Source organism: Didymella exigua, assembly GCF_010094145.1.
Source record: "Didymella exigua CBS 183.55 unplaced genomic scaffold M421scaffold_48, whole genome shotgun sequence".
In the NCBI taxonomy this organism is placed as follows: Eukaryota; Fungi; Ascomycota; class Dothideomycetes; order Pleosporales; family Didymellaceae; genus Didymella; species Didymella exigua.
The window spans coordinates 148,465-162,249 of NW_022984822.1; the positions used below are offsets into that span (position 1 = coordinate 148,465).

At 55.7% G+C, this 13,785-nt stretch overlaps 5 protein-coding genes across 5 annotated transcripts; 1 reads left to right on the plus strand and 4 right to left on the minus strand.

The window, feature by feature from the left end:
* Nucleotides 1-3,520: 3,520 nt before the first annotated feature.
* M421DRAFT_425657 (aldolase) lies at nt 3,521-4,873 on the plus strand. The gene has a single exon (XM_033594150.1). The coding sequence runs from the start codon at nt 3,694-3,696 to the stop codon at nt 4,636-4,638; it is 945 nt and encodes a 314-aa protein (XP_033443850.1). The 5' UTR covers nt 3,521-3,693; the 3' UTR covers nt 4,639-4,873.
* Nucleotides 4,874-4,949: 76 nt separating this feature from the next.
* M421DRAFT_425658 (glutathione transferase omega-1) lies at nt 4,950-5,927 on the minus strand. Its single transcript, XM_033594151.1, has 3 exons — nt 5,838-5,927; nt 5,479-5,788; nt 4,950-5,428 (listed from the first exon to the last, which is right to left on the minus strand). The coding sequence occupies exons 1-3, from the start codon at nt 5,904-5,906 to the stop codon at nt 4,995-4,997; spliced, it is 813 nt and encodes a 270-aa protein (XP_033443851.1). The 5' UTR covers nt 5,907-5,927; the 3' UTR covers nt 4,950-4,994.
* A 48-nt stretch (nt 5,928-5,975) lies between these two features.
* M421DRAFT_309635 (adenylosuccinate synthetase) lies at nt 5,976-8,076 on the minus strand. The gene is made up of 5 exons (XM_033589193.1): nt 7,465-8,076; nt 7,392-7,412; nt 7,177-7,340; nt 6,871-7,121; nt 5,976-6,818 (listed from the first exon to the last, which is right to left on the minus strand). The coding sequence occupies exons 1-5, from the start codon at nt 7,841-7,843 to the stop codon at nt 6,365-6,367; spliced, it is 1,269 nt and encodes a 422-aa protein (XP_033443852.1). The 5' UTR covers nt 7,844-8,076; the 3' UTR covers nt 5,976-6,364.
* A 2-nt stretch (nt 8,077-8,078) lies between these two features.
* On the minus strand, nt 8,079-9,297 carry M421DRAFT_425660 (PEBP-like protein). Its single transcript, XM_033594152.1, has 2 exons — nt 8,958-9,297; nt 8,079-8,909 (listed from the first exon to the last, which is right to left on the minus strand). The coding sequence occupies exons 1-2, from the start codon at nt 9,109-9,111 to the stop codon at nt 8,311-8,313; spliced, it is 753 nt and encodes a 250-aa protein (XP_033443853.1). The 5' UTR covers nt 9,112-9,297; the 3' UTR covers nt 8,079-8,310.
* Nucleotides 9,298-10,795: 1,498 nt separating this feature from the next.
* Nucleotides 10,796-13,653, minus strand: M421DRAFT_74960 (RINT-1 family protein; the record flags this gene model as incomplete). The annotated part of the gene is made up of 5 exons (XM_033597090.1): nt 10,796-11,459; nt 11,572-11,825; nt 11,920-12,188; nt 12,239-12,373; nt 12,438-13,653. The coding sequence occupies 5 exons, from the start codon at nt 13,651-13,653 to the stop codon at nt 10,796-10,798; spliced, it is 2,538 nt and encodes an 845-aa protein (XP_033443854.1).
* Between the last annotated feature and the right edge of the window lie 132 nt (nt 13,654-13,785).

The following is a 13,785-nucleotide window of genomic DNA, read 5'->3' on the forward strand; positions in this document are numbered from 1 at the left end:
ACCGGTGTACGTAAAGTTGACATAGTGGCTGGAGTATCGTTCGTAACATGTTCAACATATATGGTCGGTAGCTTGGGACCAGTACGGCCGAGGACTTTGGTCCTAACGGAGATCCGAGTAGTAGACAAACACGATGAGACCAGAGCCTCGTGCGTCTGGGATTCGATGTTGCCTCTCTCTCAGCGAGAATCGTCCAGATACTACATGTGAAGCAGCGCTCCACGAGATTGGGGCCTTGGCTTACTTTGATTATTGGGCATCGACTTACTTGATTGCCAGAGTAACCTACATGTAACTCGCGACGGTTTTTGTCTAGGTGCTCTTCTCGTCTGGGTGCTCTTACCTGAAAGTTTGGGTGTAAAACCTGTTTTTAAAGGCTGCTAATTTCCTAATCTGCAGGGCAAAATACCTAGATACTAGAGCTTATTGTTCTATTCTGAAGACTATAGAGCTTCACACTCTGCTTTATGGTAGAGACCTTTTTTCTGATGTAGATGCAACAGCTGCCCTCTTCCGCCTCCTTCTACCTGCCTTCTGTAGATATCCGCCCTTGCCTGCCCTCTAATCTCCCCGCCCCCATAATTCAGCAACTCGAGAGCAAAAATGTAAGGTTCATCACGTATTCTGCCTCCTTTCGTAAGGAACAAGGGCTTAGCAAGGAACGTAAAGATTACAAAGAAAAAGGAGTTCATTCGGAGGCTTAGCAAGGAATCGGGAGAATAGAATACATTACCTAGAAAGAGGGTACCTTATCCATAGAAAGAGGGCAAGTGGGGTCGAGAAATCAGATTTGACACATTTCCGTCAAATACATTCAAAGTCAATGCATGTACATCTTGTAAATAAGTGGCTCAAAGTAGGGAAATGATCTTAGGCAGCTTCTCCATCGGCCATAGTGAACGCAAAATTACAGTGCGGTACAGCCTCAGATTCAGGCGTCTTCTTGGTGTCTTGTGGCAGGTACACCCTAGCCTTTGGTTTTAAAGCTGGTGCTGATCTCTTCTCTGCCGGGGCTTCCTTCTGTTTCGACTTGTCGTCTCTGCCGGGGCTTCCTTCTGTTTCGACTTGTCGTCATCCTTTTTTCGTGATAATGCGAAGAAGGGCGAGAAATCATATTGCCAAAAACGACAAGAGATCGTTAGTGCAAAAGATTATTGGAAAGATCGATAATGAAGTCGTATGGGAGGACCAGGCTCTCAGACTTCATCCACTCTGCTGGAACACTGTCGGCAAACAGATCAACAACGAGCTTTCTTGCTTGGCTTTCGCCAGGGGTACCTTCATAGAGGCTTCTCAAGGTGGTAACGTTGAAGCGGTGGCCGAAAACACGTTCTTCTTCAATCGTTGTAGGCATTTTGGGCAAGTGTTCGACGGCGAAACTTTGCATCGCGTCGATGATGCGATTCTTCGCCCACGAGTCTTGAAGGCTCTCCGCCAGGATGTAGACATCGATCAATGACTGCCATTCGTAGGGCAAGCTTCCTGATGCCACGAAGCCAGTGTAGGTGAGTGCAGCATACGTCTGAAATGCTTTGGGCTCGTTCTCCGCCGGAGACACCGTGCGAGTCGTATCATGGAGCCACTCTCCCTTCGTTACGCATTTGAAGAAGTCGGAACGCGATGAAAACAGGTGTTAATGAACCCAAAACACCTGTTGCTGATCACCCTTGCCAACAACAACACGAAGACATGTGCTACTGATGCTGGTTCAGTCAGATACAGATCTGTCGTTGAGCTTCATCTGATCCACTTAAGTCCATGAGCAAAAGCAAGGCGGATGTCTTGTTCATTACGTGTTTATGGATGCGATGCTATGAGGGGCTTGAAGTGTGGACTCGAGGATTGTCTCATCCTGCGAGCAGACAGGGTCTTCTCAGGCTTTGACGTACCGGTAGGCTCTGGCCGCTCTTCTGGGTTGTGCTGGTTCATATTGTTTCTCTGAATTAGCATACTTTCACATTGAACTCAGGTCTCTTTATTCTTGTTGACAATTACAACAGGAGGTGTTTGCTTCTTTGCTTGAACAGTTTCAAATATGTTTTGGTGTCGCGCGCGCGTATTCGTACTGTACTTCGTACCACACTTCCTGTCCAAACCCCAACCTCTGATTCGACAGCTCGCCAACATCTTGAGTTCCGAACGGCGCGAAATAGCAACTCGAATTCTACTTTGTACAGCGCAGCATCTGATGGTGGGCCGCACCAATGATCGAGGTTTCCAAAACGATAGTACTGATTGCACCCGCGATACCGGTACCAATCCGACAGACACGGACCAGGTTGTACCAGCATTCTGCATTTGTTCCTATGATTTCTGCTGACAAGCTGAAGAACGAGCGATGAGCTGTAGTTTCCGCAGGCGAGCCAAAGATAGTGCGTACTTAATGTCTTATGGCGCGTTGTTGGGAGGAACGGCTAATAGATCGCGGGCATCATATTCGACGGACTTGTCTTGTGGTATCGCAATGATCTCCGGGGACGGTGCAAAGAGTCGTGCAGAGATGTCTGCAATGGAAAGTAAAACATTGGCGTAAAGAGTACCTATGACTCCCATCTTGAATAACAGTACTGTAAGACAGTGTCAAAAGAACTAGGAAGTCTGTCAATGTGGAATAGAGGCACTCATCGTGAGTATATGTATCATCGAGTGCAACGTTACGCAAGGGTGCGGCGCGGGTTGCAGTCGACGAGTCATGTAGCGAAACGACGCATATTTCTACAGATCTGGCAGTAAGTAATAATGCAAGTGGGGTCATTGGCACATGAGTTTCATTTAAAAACGAGGGTGCGATGCGTTGGACCAGTACGCTGAGGCAGGATACGGGTGACATATGACGACGCCGTACGTAGACAGAGCTGTACCTAAACAATCTACCTCACGTTCAAAGATTGATTATCAGGTTCTGGCTTCAAGTGGTCAGATACTTTTATGTAGATTGATAATAGATCCTTGTTCTGCTGCTGCAAAATCCTGACCGCATTTGATGTAAGCCTATTCTCAGTGGCCGTCCCGGCACTTGAAAGCATAAGCATGTTGTGCGATCTTGTCGGTTCGACAGGAAAGAGTGCGTGCGTTTATTGTGGGGAGTTGAACGTGAACGAGGACTGTGTATTGAAAGGGACGTATTGTCGAATAAAGTCCGCGAGCGTGTTCCAGGCTACAAGAGACGCGCACGCGCAGTGTGAAGGCTGCTGCACTCATTCAAAATGCTGCAATTGTCGCTGCCGAGCGCATTGCGTTGGAGGTAGAAGGAAGGAGGGCGCGCTTTTCAGGAAGTCTGACAAAGTGGCACGCGCATGGGCTGCTTGCCCGCTGCCGGTTCTGGAAGATCCATCTCTCATGAAATTCCTTACAGTCTCACGAAGTAACAATGAAGTCGCTCTTGCCAGTCACATTGAGCAACAGTCGCGAATTCGGACTCGGAATAACCGCGGGGGCATCGGAGTGTCCACCAGTTCCAGACGGCTACTGAAGGCTAGTTCGGCATCGAAGCCGATGCTGCATACAACAATTTAAAGTACTTTAACACAATGACTCTTTTGAACCTTAGCCTCTCAGAAGCCCAGACATTCCAAGAGTCGCGCTGAAGATCTCCGGATACGTTCTCCGTCGAGGAAGGTACATCTTGTCAAGCAACCCCGCCAATCACCCCGCCACGCCTTGACGATATCGAACATCAACACAGCCCTTACAATGGCTCCTACCGTTCCCAAGTCTGGCATTTGGGTGCCAGCCGTGACATTCTTCGACCCCAAAACTGGTCGATTGGATCTTCAAGCTCAGAAAAAGTACTTCACCTACCTCAAATCCACAGGTCTCGCCGGTATCGTAGTACTGGGATCGAACGCGGAAGCTCTCCTCCTCACGCGCGACGAACGTATTGCCATCACAGTATGCGCGCGACAAGCTGTCGGTCCAGACTACCCTCTGATGGTCGGTGTTTCTGGATTCTCGGTCATCCAAGTCCAGGAGTACATTGACGATGCAAAGAAAGCCGGCGCTGACTATGGTCTGCTTCTGCCATCAGCATACTACGGCCCAGCAACAACAAAAGACGTGGTCTACGGATTCTACGATGAAGTCGCAAAATCATCGCCCCTTCCCATCGTCATCTACAACTTCCCAGGTGTTGCGAACGGCATCGATCTCGACAGCGTCACCATCTCTGCTCTTGCAAAGGCGAACCCAGGAAAGATTGTCGGGGTCAAGCTCACATGCGGAAGCGTGGCCAAGATTACACGTCTCTCAGCTGAGCACCCACCAGAGGACTTCGCAACTTTCGCCGGCCAGGCAGACTTCCTCATCGGCGGTCTGGCTAGCGGTGCATCAGGCTGCGTTACAGGCTTTGGCAACGTATTCCCTAAGACTGTTGTGCAGATCTATAACCTCTACCAAGAGGGTAAGCTCAAGGAGGCGTTGGACCTGCACAGGAAGGCCGCGCTCGCGGAGAGCCCTGTCAAGGCTGGTATTGCCAGTGTCAAGTACGCTGTCAGCCAGTACAGTGCTGTAGCAGCGGGCGTTGAGGATGCAGAGTCCAAGCTGGCGCCGAGGAAGCCATACGTGCCCGTCGCTGATGCTGTGAAGGAGAACATCAAGAAAACGATGGGAGCGGTAGCGGAGATTGAGAAAAGCCTATAAACTGAAGTATATTAGCTTATACTGTACTTCGAGTCAAGAATCAAAAGCTTGACTTATAGTCTTCTGCTCTCGGCTGCCACATCTCCACCTGCCGTTCTGATATTGTGTCCTCCCTTTGCACATCCGTCCAGAAGTCTCAGTACCCGTCTTTACAGCCAGGCGTAGAGTGCATGCTAATCATCAATACAGCAACATATGCAGTATATCTGGAGTGGCCACGGGCTGGTGATACACACGAAAAATAGCATTGATATGAAGATATACAAAGGAACGAAAGCTTGTTGATCAGTGGAATCCTCGTTCCGAGCCTCCAACAACCGCACAAACATCGCTCCAACGCACCACCCAACGCTCAATCAAGGAATCCCCTTCCCAGCCCTGATGCTCTTCGCCGCCTCACTCTGCGCCTCATCCCTCGCATACCGCCCATAAATCGGCAAGTAATGCTGCCGCTCACTCAGCGTCTCCCTGACGCTCTTCCTCTCCTCCACCGCCTTCACCCACGTCCTCCAGCGCCTCCATACCGCCTCACCCGCTCCCCCGTGGCCTTCGGACGGAATCCCAGAGCCGCCCTTGAAGTGGTCAAACACCCATACTCGGACCGCCCACGGCGCGAGCACGATGTCGACGAGCGAGAGCTCTGCGCCGAGGAAGAAAGGCCCCGTGGGATCCATTTCGGACGTGAACTCCATGAGGTGGTTGAGGAACTCAGTTTTCTTTTCTTTCAAGCCGTCTTCACCCTGATGCTGGAGGAAGCGGTGGTAGGCGGGGATGATGCGAGAGCCGACATCTACTTGCGTCAGCGCTCGGCGTGCAGTCTGGGATGCAGGTGGGACGCACAGTCTGTCCAGATGCGCGTTCGTGCGCGCAGATACGGGTCCGATGGGAGCAGCGCGGGTTTGTGGTCTGGGTAGGCTTCTTCGAGGAATTCGCAGAGCACTGTGCTTTCGTAGAGGGGTTTGCCTTGGTGCTGCAACGTGGGGACGAGGCCGCGAGGGTTCAAGTCCAGCAGTGATTGTGGCTTGTGGTAGGGGTTGACTTCGATGTATTGGTATGGGATGCCTTTCTCTTCGAGTGCGATCCAGACGCGCTGGACAAAGGGGCAGAACCAGCCGGAATATAGTTTGAGGTCGTTCTCTGCGGAGTGCGTCTCAAGTATGTCAAGACCATGTACTCTCCAGACTGTCTGTTGAGCTCACCTGGACTGTCTTAGCTGCTAGTCCTGTCGCCTCTGGGTGGAGATTCGCATCGGGGTGGTCTTTGCCCATGTTTGCTAGAGCTACTGCTCTGACGTGGTGAGTCAGATGGGTCGCTACCAATGTGTCTTACAGTGGATTGTTTCGATCGCAAGCACGTACCTACATCAGGTATATAAACCACGCGTCATACTTCACATCGCCATCTGGATGACCAATCACACCATGATGTGTACTGTATGAATGACGAAAGCGGGGTAGCTTATTGGGGTTGCACCCCACTTATGATGTTCTGCCAGAAGAACGTTTGGATAGCTCGGTGCGGAATGCCGTACGTGGCAGTGATTATGAGATCGTTGCCGCAAGAAGACGTGTTGGTATGTACATCTACGATTCAGGAGTTCTATAGACTAGATACCTCAACTCTTCTGTGTCCAAACCGAGGCGTTGAGCCCGATCTGGCAAATGCACGTACATGAAACGGAAAGGAAATCGATATAGGCTTACTGCCCATGGTCCCATCTCGCGGATCACGATCTGACGACCATGTGATCACGCGCAGGTCCAACACCAATCCACTTGACCTTGACACCGATGAACTTCTCGATGAACTCGATGTACTCCCTTGCCTGGCTGGGCAGGTCGTAGTAGCTCTTCGCGCCAGTGGTAGGCTTCTTCCACCCAGGCAGGGTCTCATAGTGAACCTCTACCTCGGCCAACACGTCGGGGTTCGATGGGAAGCCTTCGAGCCTCTGTCCCTTGTGAGAGTATGCGGTCGCAATCTTGAGCTCCTCGAAGTCATCGAGAACATCAAGCTTGGTGAGGTTGAGGGTGGTGTAGTCGTTGCAAGCGTGCGAGTGCTTGAGGACGACGAGGTCGAGCCATCCGCAACGGCGCTTGCGACCAGTGGTGACACCGACCTCGTGGCCAACCTTCTGGAGCTTCTCGCCAAGCTCGTTGAGCTGCTCGGTAGGGAAGGGGCCACTGCACCATGTCAGCTTCTGATCATTTTGCACAGAATCATTTGTGGACTTACGATCCAACACGTGTCGTGTATGCCTTCACTACACCAATGACCTCCTTGATCGAACGCCAGCCCAGGGTAAGACCTGTGATGACACCGCCAAGACCGGTGTTCGAGGATGTGACGAAGGGATATGTGCCATAGTCGATGTCGAGCATGAGAGCGTTGGCACCCTCAACGAGGATCTTTGCGTTCTTCTCCTTCGCTGACTGGAGGAGAGGAACCTGGTCGACGACGTAAGGAGCAATCTTGGGGCGGAGTTCCTGAAACCTGGTGTCAGTTCTGGCACAGATCCAATATCGAAACGCATAGCCTTACCTTGTACCTGGCGATCTCCTCCTCGACGTCGTACTTCAGCAGGTCACCGAAGCGCTTTTGGTAGCCAGCTGCGACGCGGCGAAGCTTCTTCTCAAAGACCTCCTCGTCGAACAGATCGCACATGCGGAGGCCGCTCCTGGTCATCTTGGAGCTGTAGGCTGGGCCTGAGAGACATGAGCAACTGCTTTCTTCATCCTGCATGACTCAACACTTACCGATGCCCTTCCTCGTGGTTCCTGAAAGTAAACTGTCAGCACTTCTCCCTGGTTTTTCATACAGGGTCCGCACCAATGTTTCCTCCACCGAGCTCAACCTCCTCAAGACCATCCACAAGCTGGTGGACATCAAAGACGACGTGCGCCCTGTCAGAGATGTATATCCTGTCCTTGGTGTCGAGACCGTGCTTGTCGAGCGCCTCCAATTCCTTGAAGAAGCTGGGCACATGGACGACGCAGCCGCTGCCGATGACGTTGACGCAGTTGGGGTTGACGAGGCCGGAGGGGAGGATGTGGAAGTCGTATGTGACTCCATTGGCGACGATGGTGTGGCCGGCGTTGTTACCGCCCTGAGCGCGGCAGCACAGTTGCGATTCGTTGGCGAGGATGTCAGCGAGCTTGCCCTTGCCTTCGTCGCCCCATTGGGCTCCGAGCACGACCGTCGTAGACATGTTCGGTGAGAGAGGATGTGACGAGAGACGAGAGTCAAACGGGTGCGGCGGCCGTGGAGATATAACGCACTTGGCCGCTGCAACTTTTCGTTAGTCAGTTGGTCCAATCAGAAGATCCGCACATAAGAGAAGTCGCGACGCAAACGTCGATGTTGTGAGATGGGGGTTGTTGTAGCTCAAACAAGAGCGTTTCATTCTCTCTTTCTAGCTACGACCATCTACTCGAACAGCGCGTCTGGCCATGTCTAAACGCGCGCAATTGATGTCCGTTTGTACTCGCATTGACTCTCCGGCCGATTGGCGGGGTGGTGGGGTCCGGCCGGTCGCAATCAATTCCTCCCATTCGCTTAGCGCGGCTCAACGAGGTTAGACGCGATGACATCAGCGATGCACGTGCTGGAACATTCACTCGAAACGTCTGCATATACCATCTGACCTATGTACATGACGGGCGTCGTCGGCTATGTTTACAGAGCGAAGGCGGCAAAACCTGCGATGAAGACGGTGGACAGACCAATCCAGACCGCCCTGTCACCCGACAGCTGCGCCGCAGCACCGGTGAATTCCGTCGTCGTTGCATTACCACCGCTAGTCGATGTAGGAGACCTCGCAGGCGGGAAGGTGGTTGTAGGCGTACCGGTCAAGTTCTGGACCTGGAAGTAGCTACCGCCAATGGGTTGGCCCAGGCCAGTGTCGCGGACGAACTGGCTGACATTGAACGGCACGCGGTTCTGGGTCAGGTTGCTGTACTGCGAAGGGAGCGAGAAATTGGCGGGCTGCTGGAAGACAACGACGTTGTACGAGTGCGGCACATCGCCTACAGGAGGAGATGGCTGAAGGTAGGGCACAGGTCCATTCGGAATCACGAGAGGTGTCGAGTTCGATGCCGAGCTGCTAGGGCCGAGGGTCACGTTCAAGGCGACCCAGTGCACGAGCTGGAGTCGAGAGCCGTTGCGCGGGACATCGAGATCGACGATGAGAAGGACGCCGGGAGGAGGTGTAGAGTCGCTGCTGTCAGATGAAGCTGGCCATGCGGTGACGCTAACATTGGGAGGGCTCGCAGTCTCTGGATGATATTAGACATGCAGATCTACAGGTAGAGCTCATAGCATACCAGGGCGAGGGATCAGCTCTCCAGCAGGGGAAACAGTGTTATTGCCAAAGCTAACGATGAGAGGCTGGCTAGCAGGCACAGGAAATCCAGGTCCTGTCTGCGCAGTCGCAGCACCGATCGCAGCAGCAACAGTCAAGATGGATTTGGTGAACATGGTGTGAATCGGAAGAATGTCTGAACATTAGGCAATCGCGGCCGGGACTCAGCTACTTAACGCGGCCGTATAATAGTACCGAGACTTGCGCAGGTCCAGAATTTTAAATCCGGGGGTCTCAAAATGTACAAGCATCAATGACGCACTCCGAGCCACCGGACTTAAGAGCCATGGATTCGCACGAAACCTAAAAACCCGGGGACGTGTCGCGATCAGCACGTCTTCCAAATTGTGGTACGGCCGCGTCCGGCTGCGTGCTTTACTGTGTGGGGGGTGATTGGCCAATTGCGCTTGGGGAGACGTGAGTTGTGGTCGTTGCATCTTGACACTATTCATCAACATTCATCAACACCATCCGTCAGCCACAAGAACGAAATCTCATCAGCGGACTTTGCAGTTGTTGCGGTCGGGGCATTCATCCGATCGACCATGGTGAAGCCGAAGAGCATCACCGCTCAGGAGTGCAGTAAAATGGCGTCCAGCGGTCTCTCAGGTCCCGCGAAATCGCTGGGCAGACGTTCGCCTTGTATCTCCGCTCGTCAGTTCAAAGGCAACAACAACAACGCGGACTCTAGGCGCAATGGCTCTTTGGAGACGTAAGCGAAGCTCACCACTTTCAGTTTCGAGCGCTCCGAGCAACTTCACACGCGTCGTCGGCAACGGTGCAGGTTAAGCCCCAGTAGCAGGGTACGAGAAGTCTTTCCTGCGCGTTCTAGCGGTGGACTATTCGGATTCGGTCGAACGGGATGTATTCGAATTTCGGTGCCCCATTGAACCCCAATACAGCCGAACACCCATGCCATGTCCGAGTGGTAGAACCTGTCGCACACACGACGAATGATGTATTCGTTGCATTTTACCAAGTGCTCAAACACCACCGACGAGTGGAGCACGTTGCGGTAGACTTGGACGAGGTCGACAAATCCTACGGCATCCATAGGTCTCGGGCGGACCGCAAGATGTTCAAGGCTGCAACAGGAGTCCTGGACTTGGGCCGCAGCGCCACGCTCTGGCGACTGTGTAGTAGTTCCCGCTGGAGTCAGCAATCTGCGGTACTGCGCCGAGACCGAGACGCCCAACGCTTTGTAGGTCACGCCTGCGTGCCTGGTATCAGGCATCGCGGTGCGTTGTGTAAGATCAGCCTATGTGCTCCCTGGCTTTCGGTGCGACCAGGACTAACCCCGGATGCTGCTCAACCGAGCACAACGTACTCGTACGGCACTGCTCCGCCAGCGATGAACGCAGCCCAGTCACCGCATGCAAATACGAGGAAGTGAGATACTGACACGTCGGCCTGACCTGCGTAGGCAAGACGGTAGCTGTGGTCGAGGAACCGAGTACGTACAGGGCGAAGGAGTCACGGGATCGTGTGCGATGCTCGCGTGTGCAAGGGGCATTGGTGGGCGGGGAGGAGCGAGTAGCGTCCCAGACGGCGACGGATTCAGGGGGTGTGCAAGGGAAGTAGGTAGGGTAGTGTGAGAGGGAAGTAGGTAGGGTAGTGTGAGAGGGAAGTAGGTAGGGTAGTGTGAGAGGGAAGTAGGTAGGGTAGTGTGAGAGGGAAGTAGGTAGGGTAGTGTGAGCTGTAGGGAGGGGCGTAAATTTCTCCACATTTCGACGTCGTCGACGTCGACGACGACGACGACGAGCTACGCAATAGCGGGCAAAAGGGGCATTGCCGAATATGCTAGCCCGCGAGCTCGACTCTCAAGCTAAGCAGCCGCCTCGCCTCCTTCTCGTCCAGCACTTCAAGGCCCAGCTCCGCGAGGACGTCGCGCGCACTCTGGTTGTCGGCGAACAGACGCTGCTCCACCTCCCACAGCCCCAGCTCCAGGCCCGCCTTGGCGCTGCCATCTGCGTCTCGCTTGGGCGTTGCTTTTTGCGGCCCCGCCCCTGACGTTGCGGGATCCGCGTCGGCGTCTGCGTCGTCGGCGGCCCATGCGTCCCACTCCTCCCCGCCATCCTCCGTGGCAGTGGCGGTATTCGTAGAACTCTTGACGCCCCGGATGGGCAGGCTGACCAGCTTGGCGCCCTCGAAGCACCTCCTCAGGCCGGATTCGGCCACGCCTGCACCGACCATGTCGTCGATGACAGCGCAGATCGCTTCGAGGTCGGCGTTCAGTTGGGCGGCACCCGGGGTGGAGAAGCTGACTCGCAGGACCGAGTCGAAGATTGCAGCGTTGACGGTGGCGAGGACGGCCCTGGTGATGCGGCGCAGTGGGGCAGGAGCCAGAACGCGAGACAGGAACGCCAGGGTGGTGCTGAGATGGGACAGCAGCGGGTCGAGTTCGGCGGTAGGGCTGAGATCTTTGCCACCTGGGCCCGAGCTCGAGAGCGTCGCCCAAGGATTGCTGGCAGGAAAAAGTAAGCAAGTGCAGCGACGGAGCGATGCACGACGGCAGGTGGTGTGGGGCGGTTGCTGCTTTGGGGGTCCTGCAGGACGAGGCGCATGGGTCGACTTACATCTGACGATACGGCTTGAGCGCCACCCGCACGCTGGAGACGAGCGTCTCGGTGATGATTTGCTCGCTGCGGTCGCGCAGGCGCGCGTACCACGAAGCCGTTTCGTCAAAGAGACCGCCCGCGTCCGAGGCGTCGACTTTGCTTGCGCCGACGTTCTTGGAGGTGCGTTCGGCAACGGCGGCAACGGTGCGGGTGCCTATGCTGCCGCCGTGCTGAGCGCGATGCTGCAGCTCCTCCCAGATGTCCAGGAAGAACTGAGCACAGAGTCAGTGGGGGAAGCACAGAGTCGGTGGGGGAAGCACAGAGTCGGTGGGGGAAGCACGAGATCTGGTGCGAGGGTGCACGTACCACATCGTCACTCCAGTCACGCATTGCCTTTTCGAGGTAGTCGGCGCTGCCATAGGTCCTGCACAGGCTCTCCAGGCCCTCGATGCCGAGCAGTTTGTCCTGCTCCTCTTTGCTCACACCGCCCATGGCGCGACCCAGGGCGGTGGTCATCCGGAGGTAGGCCTCTAGGCTGTCGCTCAGCCGCTCGTGAAATTGGTCGAATATGGCAATCTGGATGTCGATCAGAAAGGCCAACTTGTGCTTGAAGGATGTCAGGGGTCTGTATCGATCTGCAGAGGATCAGCGCTGCACGGTCGGTTTCGAGAAAAATCAATCCTACCTGTGACGGTTTCGAGTAAATCGTTGACACGGATTGCCCCCTTTGTCGGCTTGGTAGCTTTGGCGTCGACGCTTTCGTAGTCGACCTGTCTCCAATCGTCGGCTTCTACAATGTCGTGGTAACGCCCAAGGGCAACTGGCGACAGATCAGCATGTGCTTCGGGCGTGCCTCGGGCGTGCCTCGCATCTGGGATGCATACACTCTTTCTCGACGCGCAGCCACTGGTCGAACCAGTTGGCCTGGACGAGGAACTCCCACGACAGGCCGTTCCAGCCGCTCAGCCCATAGCCGCCATCGTATGCCCACGTGTCTCTGATGGTGCAGTCGAAGCTCATCATCTCATGCATGAGGTGGCTGAGGAGCTGGGGCTGGCCTGCCACCTGGGGCAGCAGCGAGGCAATCTTGGTCCTCAGCATGGGCAAGAGCGCAGTGATGAAGGCAGACATGGCGTCCACGTAGACGGGGTTCAGTGCGACGTCTGTGCCACGAAAGTGCTTCAGCAGCACAGGCTGCATGTAGTCACTCATGAAGCTGCTGTAGTCGTCGACAAGCGCACTGACGTGCGAGAGGAAGTACTCGGGCCGGTCAAGACGGTTGGTGGGCCTGTCGCCGTCAAAGTGGTAGCGAAAGCGCATGGCGAGGGGCTGCACGAGCACTTCAAAGGGGAACAGCACCGGCGGCAGCTTCGCCTTGTCCCCGGCCGCCGTCGCATAGTCGCACCCCTCGAGGTCCGGCATTTGCAGGTCGAGCAGCTTCGCCACCGCCGCTTCCCAGTCCCCACGCAGCTGCGGCGGCATGGCGGCTGTGGGCGTCGGCCAGTGCACCTTTTTGAGGACGGCGTCGAGGTCGGCGCCGAAGGCATCGAGCAGCTGCGAGCGCAGGGCGTGGGTGGTCTGGGCGACGTGGTGGAGCAGCTGCGGCGCGGCGCCCTCGGCGTTGTGGTGGAGCGTGAGCAGACGGCCGTGCAGGGCGCGCAGCTGGCCGTAGGACGCGAGGGCAGCGTCGTGGGGCGTCTCGCTGGACGTCGGCACTCTGTCCCCCCCGAGCTCGTCGACGTCGCGCAGCAGGTCCAGGTAGCGGCCGGCCACGTCGACGCGCTGCAGCGTCCCCAGCGCGGCCTCGAAGCGCGGCACGGCCTCGTCGCTGGTCTCCGAGGCCGTCATGGCCAGCAGGCGGCGGTCCAAGTCGTGCTGCTGGCGCCGGAACGCTGCGGCGCTGGCCTGCAGCTGGCTGTGGTGCGCGTGCTGCTGGCGCTTTGCGTCGTCGAGGTCGCGCTGGGCGCCGTCGAGCTGCTGCCTCAGCAGCCCGTGCTGCGCCGTGACGGCCGCCAGCAGCCCGTCGAGCGCGTCCAGGTCGGCGGCCGTCTGCAGCTTGTCGTCGAGGAAGTCGAGTACGCGCGCATCGCTGTCGTCCATGGCGCCGTTGTCCATGGCGTCGTAGGGGGAGCGGGGGTGGGCGAGGGCGAAGGCGAGGCGCTGGCGATCCGCGGCTGTTTCCAGGCTGCTTGCATCCACCGCAGCCCAGCTGGCGTGCGCTGCGACCGGCGA